Source organism: Pseudochaenichthys georgianus, unplaced genomic scaffold (assembly GCF_902827115.2).
Source record: "Pseudochaenichthys georgianus unplaced genomic scaffold, fPseGeo1.2 scaffold_1765_arrow_ctg1, whole genome shotgun sequence".
Taxonomy (NCBI): Eukaryota; Metazoa; Chordata; class Actinopteri; order Perciformes; family Channichthyidae; genus Pseudochaenichthys; species Pseudochaenichthys georgianus.
This window is the reverse complement of record NW_027262542.1, coordinates 4,036-12,500: the sequence shown is the minus strand read 5'-3', so window position 1 is coordinate 12,500 and position 8,465 is coordinate 4,036. Positions and strand designations below refer to the sequence as shown.

Below are 8,465 nucleotides of genomic sequence, written 5' to 3'. Positions count from 1 at the left end.
TCCAATTTCTCAACTAATATAACCGTAATAAATGTTTTCACCCGCAGGTATCTCCGTCAGCTCCCTCAGTGACGGCGTGTTCGTCCTGCACGTGCCCAGTGAGGACAACAAGCAGAAGGTGAACAGAGAGGATATTATATAGACATATATGAAGGTTTATAATCTGTTGTAGCTGTCTTTGACTGTGTGTGTGTGTGTGTGTGTGTGTGTGTGTGTGTGTGTGTGTGTGTGTGTGTGTGTGTGTGTTCCCAGGGAGACGTGGTTCTGCAGAGCGATCATGTGATCGAGACTTTGACCAAGATCGCGATCTGTTCGGACAAAATCAACAGCATCAACATCATCCAGGGCAGGTGAGACGCAGAGCTTCACAGAGAGACTTAAAGAGGCCCTACTTTGGGGTTTCCTGGGGTGTCACACTGTGTAGGGTTTGGTCTGCAGAGGCTGAAATCCCTGAGGTTGACCAATCACAACAGAGCCGGCCAGCTAACCAATCAGAGCAGACTGGGCTCTGGTTTCAGACAGAGGGTGAAAAGAGGTGCTGCAGCAAATAAAGAGTTTTAAAGCACATTAAAGCAGGGAGACATGTCCCAGTAGAGACACTACATACTGATATACACCTGAACATCAGAGGAGAGGACTCTTTAAAGTAGAGACACTACATACTGATATACACCTGAACATCAGCAGGAGAGGACTCTTTAAAGTAGAGACACTACATACTGATATACACCTGAACATCAGCAGGAGAGGACTCTTTAAAGTAGAGACACTACATACTGATATACACCTGAACATCAGCAGGAGAGGACTCTTTAAAGTAGAGACACTACACACTGATATACACCTGAACATCAGCAGGAGAGGACTCTTTAAAGTAGAGACACTACATACTGATATACACCTGAACATCAGCAGGAGAGGACTCTTTAAAGTAGAGACACTACATACTGATATACACCCGAACATCAGCAGGAGAGGACTCTTTAAAGTAGAGACACTACATACTGATATACACCTGAACATCAGAAAGTAGAGACACTACATACTGATATACACCTGAACATCAGCAGGAGAGGACTCTTTAAAGTAGAGACACTACATACTGATATACACCTGAACATCAGCAGGAGAGGACTCTTTAAAGTAGAGACACTACATACTGATATACACCTGAACATCAGCAGGAGAGGACTCTTTAAAGTAGAGACACTACATACTGATATACACCTGAACATCAGCAGGAGAGGACTCTTTAAAGTAGAGACATTACACACTGATATACACCTGAACATCAGCAGGAGAGGACTCTTTAAAGTAGAGACACTACATACTGATATACACCTGAACATCAGCAGGAGAGGACTCTTTAAAGTAGAGACACTACATACTGATATACACCCGAACATCAGCAGGAGAGGACTCTTTAAAGTAGAGACACTACATACTGATATACACCTGAACATCAGCAGGAGAGGACTCTTTAAAGTAGAGACACTACATACTGATATACACCCGAACATCAGCAGGAGAGGACTCTTTAAAGTAGAGACACTACATACTGATACACACCTGAACATCAGCAGGAGAGGACTCTTTAAAGTAATACATCTCCACTCCTTCTCACTGCATCCTCTTCACCCACTAACCCTCTTCTTCTTCTCTCAGTATAAAGTACAGCGTGGCTCAGGGGAAGGAGGGGATCATCGACTTCACGCCCGGATCAGAACTCCTGGTGGCCAAAGCCAAGAATGGCCACCTGTCTGTGGTGAGTCGAAATGAATTTCCTCCGTTAGAGCATGTTTACATTACCTAAAGCTCAAATGTCGACACCTCAGATGTCCTTCTTAGTCTGAATTGATAGCACCAGAGTTGGATCTGAAAAAAAAAAATCTGGGCTCTGAGTATTCAGGACTCAGAGGCTTCAGGACTCAGAGGCTTCAGGACTCAGAGGCTTCAGGACTCAGAGGCTTTATGAGTTGTCGTAAAGACCTGACAAAGCGCTTTATAGTACAGTCCATTTCCCAAATCAAAAAAATGTGAAATCTCTTGTGAAATAAACCAAAAACTGTTGAATGTTTGGCAGAAAATATAAAATATCGGCACCAATAGCACGAAGCTGAATGAGTGGCAACATCTAATGAAATATTACATTCTTACATTTGATTTAATTTACAAAAGAAATGGTTTCGCTTCAATAGATAAAATGCAAACAATAAAATGTGTAAATAGCTAATTCTGTGTTATCACTAATAATCAAAAGCCATAATAAAAATGTATAAAATCAATAATTTGACATGCCGTTTTTTTTCTTCTTTGAATCCAGACGGCTCCAAGACTGAACTCCAGATGATCACACACACACACACACACACACACACACACACACACACACACACACACACACACACACACACACACACACACACACACACACACACACACACACACACACACACACACACACCCCTCCTCCAATCAGACGCCAGCTGTCACTACAGGTGGAATGTGCTTCCAATAACAGAAAAGACAAAAAAAATACAAATCCAGCAAACTAATTGATATATTTATGTTTATATATTATATTTTTGGGGCGTTAATACTGTTGCTGTTTGAATATTTTCTGATTTTATATACGAGGCCAAGGAATAACAAATATCGCGGTGCGTTTTTCTCGCACCGCGTGTTTAATGTGCTTTATTTTTGGGAACTTGACCATGAAAACAATGAGGGAAGGTGTCAGAATAAGAGGAGAAGTCGTCGATGAAATCCAGGGTTCGTTTCTTGCCTCAAATGAAACTTTATTTACTTTCAACTTTTCTAACTGGGGCTTGCTTTTGAAGGTGGGCAGAGTAGAGGGTCTGGGGTCGAAGGGATCCTTGTGTTTTGAATAAGAGATTCTGTGGGATTCACTACAAGAACCTGAAGAGTAAAAGCATGTGAGAGACGGCGAGCGGAAGGCGAACAGGAAGCTGAAAGACGTGCCTTTCCTTCTTTTTTTTGACTAATTTATTCGATATTAACGGATGAAAACCATGACACTCAACGGGAGAATGAGTCGAGTTCAGTTTAGATTAATACCCTGAATTTTTCCCCCTTTCCTCCCTGCTTTGCCCCCCCCCCTCACCTGACACTGAACTGCTCTGATGTTTTTACTTTAGATTAATATTCAATATCTTTCTCTGTATTTGAAAAGCATTTGTACCAAAAAGTGCGACTAAAACTCAATTTAAAGCCATATTAAGTCGGGGATAGATGTGATATGTTCCGATTTGTGATTTGTGCAGACAATCAATTATCATATTTTTTGACCAAATGAGTCAATATTGAAATGCCAAAAACATGGTGATTTTTGATGATCTGTAATGTTGTTATTTTATTTTAGGAAATCTGTGTTATTATATAGACTAAATCAAGACAAAAAACGTCATATTTGAGAGGCTGAAAACAGCATTTAGAGACATTTTCTTGCATGAAAAATGCAGCTCGAATGTCACATACAAATATATTAAACTGTTCCTTTGATACCAGAAAATATTATACCACGATTTTCAGGGTAGAAAATGTCCTCTTGTTATGCAATACTAAAAATAGTAATAAAATATCATATTAAAATATTTCTGCACTATAAAAAGTTAAATATTTTTAGTAAAATGTTTCTACACTATAAAAAGTTAAATATTTTTAGTAAAATGTTTCTACACTATAAAAAGTTAAATATTTTAGTCAAATGGTTCTACACTATAAAAAGTTAAATATTTTTAGTAAAATGTTTCTACACTATAAAAAGTTAAATAATTTAGACAAATGTTTCTACACTATAAAAAGTTAAATATTTTAGTAAAATGTTTCTACACTATAAAAAGTTAAAGAAATTATTCAAATACTTCCGCACCAAACCTGGTAAAAAAAAAAATCTGAAATACTTACAATACACTAAAAATATCCCAGCAGTTCAGATGAAGGTTTCCTGCAGAACATTTCTCCGTCTAGCGTTGACCAGAGACTGATCCTCTTAAAGTTTCAAATTAAAAACTTTGAAGAGGAGCTCGAACATTTTGCCAAGTTATTTTTTGTTCTCGACGACGTGACTTCCTCTGTGCACGGCTCTGCACTTAAAAAGAACTAGCCAAAGATTTTTGATTTCTAGTGATTCTGTGTTGTATGATTTATATGATGATATTATTATATTGTTGTTTTTCAGGAGGGAGATCTATATGTACAGTTTGTGTTATAAATGAGAGGAAAAGCTTCGATGCAAACGTGTTCCTGTGCCTTGTTTGATAAAGAAACTGCAGATTTATGTGGAGTTATGAGATAAAGAAACTAAACATGCTCCTGTGTTTTGAATCACTGATGCACTCCTGACTTACTGTATGCACCAAACCAATGTATGATTATACAAACACACTAAAAGATGAGATACTAAAGATTTGAAAATAAATTTGAGAAATTAAAATGTGTTGTTATTTTTTTCATGACACCTTTAACGTCTATATTTAACGATATGTAGTGTAACGTCTACTACACTACATATCATATGTACACAACTATGTTTTGCCTGAAAAATAATAAGATTTGATCAATTGTGATGTTTTGTTATTATGGACGATTAGATAATAAAAAAGAAAATCATAATTCTGATTTTTTTTCTTAATTCTTTCTTTTTTCGCAGATTTTTCATGGCTCTGTATTTTCATAAATAAATTTGTCTTTTTTCTGAATTGCGACCTTTTTGGTAGTTTTCTGAATTCTTCTGAACTCTGACTTATTTTATGGAAGTCTTTTTTTTCTACTGAAATGTTTCGTAGATCTGACATTTTTCTAAGGCCTTGTTTCTCTTGGATTATATCTTTTGTTTTTTTAGTGACATCAACTTCTCATTGGATAATTGTTGCTTTAAAGGTGGGGTAGGTAAGTTTCAGAAACCGGCTCGAGATACACTTTTTGTTATGTTCCATGGAATGCTCTTCACATCCCGACAGCAATGAATATCTGAAGTGCTTTGACAACAAATCCATTAAAAAATGTCATCTGTAGAAGCCGTGATACTGTAAAAAGTACATCCAATCCGTTTAGCCGGCGGCCTTCCTGCCTGTCAGCCTTCCATCGGGGCACGAACTTATCTCGTGCCCTCATTGGTCATGTGCGCGTTCGTGTGTGTTGGGGGAGGGGCTCTATAAGGAAGTTGTGTATTTTCAAATTCCAGCGATCTCGAGCCGGTTTCTCAAACGTACCTACCCCACCTTTAAGAAGACTACATTTTGAGTTGTACATTCACTGGGAACCTTCAAAATAACCATTCCTCCAACTATATGTTGTGTTTGTGCTTTTGTTGGAGGCGTTTGAAAGTGTTTGTGTTAAATAAATCCTCTTTGAGATGCCAATCAAAGTCTGTTCTACAATTTGAAGGTTTGGTTGGGAAATGTACACCTGCAGTTTGCCTAAAGCAGCCAGCAGGGGGCGCCCTCAGAGTGAAATACATCTCTCACTTTGTTTTGCTTGCTTCCCTTCCTCTGAGAGCCTCCCCTTTTCTTTCCAGGAATGTTCTGTCATGAAGCCGCGGGAGAACGGCGTGAGAGACGGGACGGATGTAAAGCCTGCAGGCACAATCATTAGGAGGAAAGAACATAGAAAACAAGGAGGAAGGACTTGTTTGATAGCAATTCACAGACTTCTAATAACTTTGGAACTCTTTTTGTTTCCCCCAAACATAAGAATATAACTTTTAAAACAGACAATCAAGTCTTTTATGGCTTTAGGACTAAGTGTTCTGAAGGAGCTGCTGCAGCGAAGACACTGCAAAATGTTACTCCAGTAGAAGTACTCAGGTCTTGTACTTGAGTAAAAGTAGAAGTACTCAGATCTTGTTCTTGAGTAAAAGTAGAAGTACTCAGATCTTATTCTTAGGTAAAAGTAGAAGTACTCAGATCTTGTTCTTGAGTAAAAGTAGAAGTACTCAGATCTTGTTCTTGAGTAAAAGTAGAAGTACTCAGATCTTGTACTTGAGTCCAAGTAGAAGTACTCAGATCTTGTTCTTGAGTAAAAGTAGAAGTACTCAGATCTTGTACTTGAGTAAAAGTAGAAGTACTCAGATCTTGTACTTGAGTAAAAGTAGAAGTACTCGGGTCTTGTGCTTGAGTACAAGTAAAGTACTCAGACCTTGTACTTGAGTAAAAGTAGAAGTACTCAGATCTTGTACTTGAGTAAAAGTAGAAGTACTCAGATCTTGTACTTGAGTAAAAGTAGAAGTACTCAGATCTTGTACTTGAGTAAAAGTACTCAGATCCTGTACTTGAGTAAAATTAAAGTACTCAGATATTGTACTTGAGTAAAAGTAGAAGTACTCAGATCTTGTGCTTGAGTTAAAGTAGAAGTACTCAGATCTTGTACTTGAGTAAAAGTAAAGTACTCAGATCTTGTACTTGAGTAAAAGTACTCAGATCCTGTACTTGAGTAAAATTAAAGTACTCAGATCTTGTACTTGAGTAAAAGTAGAAGTACTCAGATCTTGTGCTTGAGTTAAAGTAGAAGTACTCAGATCTTGTACTTGAGTAAAAGTAAAGTACTCAGATCTTGTACTTGAGTAAAAGTAGAAGTACCAGAGTGTAGGAATACTCTGTACAGTAAAAGTCCTGCATTCAAAATGTTCCTCAAGTGAAAGTAGAAAAGTATTCTCATCAAAATATAGTGAAAGACAGTGAAAGTAGTCGTTGTGCAGATTGGTCCATTTCAGAATAATATATATGATATGTTTTAAATATAAATATATAACTAAATTAAATATAAAGAATGTGTTTTAATATTACATAATAAAATAATATATAAGATACTTGTAAAATATAAGCAGTGTAACTACAATGTCCAATAGAGATAAAGATATGTATATAAACACAGCAGCCCCTCTTTAGCCCCACCACTATCAGCTGTTCACCTGTGTTCCCAACATTAACGAAGTATTGAAAAACAACACTCATGTAATATGTCCCTGCGCTCTGATTGGCTGCCGCTGGTCTCTAGCTCAGCCGCGGACCAATGGGAGGGCTCGGTTGTTTGTGCTGCGCTGCTATAAAGCGGCAGCAATGACGGGGAGACACAGTGATTCAAAGAGAGACTAACACACATCCTGAAACCACCGAACACGTCTGATTCTCTCTGGTCTGTGTCTGTCGACGAGAGACATTTTAAGAGATTTAACTGAAAAGGAGCAGCTTCATTCGTCTCTGGATTCAGGTATGTCTGCACCGAGGATGCTCCACACACACACACGCGCACACACACACACACACACACTCACACGCTCACACACTCACAGGAGGAGAGGCTGACTCATAATATTGGCGTTGCTCTGTCTGAAATGACAGATATCTGACGGGCTTTATTCTGAAACATTCTATCTCCCTCATCCTTCATCCACTGGGTTCCTCTTCCTCTCCTCTTCCTCTCCTCTCGTGCACAAACACACGTCTTTTTGATCAGATAACACCAGATGTTTCTCACAGTCATCCTCTCCCGTTTCCCCTTATCTTTGCCCGGGCTGTTTCGGTGCATGAAAGAAGTTCTGATCTCATTCCTAAAAATAATTATACTTTTTTTTTGGAAAACCAGAATTAACCACCAGAGCAGATGTTTGTGTGTTTCTGTTTGTTGATGTTGTTGTTGTCACTGCTGCTGGTACTTTGTGTCTTTGTGCGTGATACCCTGTGTTGTTGATGCTGAACAGCTGAGCGCCTCTTAGTGAAAGTACCGAGAGAAATTGAGGGTACTTCCGGTTGAGTGCAGATACTCCCTTCAAAATAAAAGCATACACATTCATTCAGAAAAGTGCAGAAATTCATTCAGTTGTGTCCTTGATGTGTTGTTAATGGGTTTTCACTAAATATTCAAATACGTCCCAACTTAAATATCATTCCTTTTTTTTAAATACCATTAATACACATTCAGTTTGTCAGGGAATAATTCTGTATACACGTTTACCTTTCGCCCTCTGACACAGATGCTCCAACCTCGAGCAGCCGTTATCTCCCTAAGGAGGGGCTGCCCTAGCAAGTTGTTGTTGTCACCAGTTTGTGAGCGGGCAGCTCTCGGTCAGAGATAGTTGTTGTTGTGGGACACCTGGAACACATCCTTCTCGCGGTGTAGAGGACCTCGAGCCATACGAGACAACAACTGTGATTCAGTGTCCTCAGCTGTTTAGTCTCTCTATTGAAGAATGTTGATTACCCAGCGAAACTAGTTAAAACCTCATACCAGAGGAAGGGCTCTTCAGAACTGATGGTGGCATCTCTACCGTGTGGTCAGACCGTGGCCCGTGACATGTCTCGTGAATTCTCCGGCCGAAGCTCCTGCTCTCCATCGTGTCTCTCTGAGTCCTGACTCCTATTGCTTCAGAAGTTTCCCCCACACATATATTTGTATAACACATCAAACAGCTGTTGCAGTGACAAAAACAAGAAAAAAACTATGCT

The 8,465-nt window shown here is 38.9% G+C and overlaps 1 protein-coding gene across 1 annotated transcript in view; it reads left to right on the top strand.

Annotated features, from left to right (window-relative positions):
• LOC117441522 (unconventional myosin-Ic-like) overlaps positions 1 to 4,456 on the top strand; it is a gene marked incomplete at its 5' end in the record, with an annotated part of 19,306 nt that extends 14,850 nt beyond the window's left edge. The window contains 4 exons of the mRNA XM_034077603.2: positions 48 to 118; positions 253 to 350; positions 1,666 to 1,765; positions 2,324 to 4,456. Coding sequence (XP_033933494.1) covers positions 48 to 118; positions 253 to 350; positions 1,666 to 1,765; positions 2,324 to 2,350 — 296 coding nt within the window. The remainder of the gene's footprint in view (positions 1 to 47; positions 119 to 252; positions 351 to 1,665; positions 1,766 to 2,323) is intronic.
• Between the last annotated feature and the right edge of the window lie 4,009 nt (positions 4,457 to 8,465).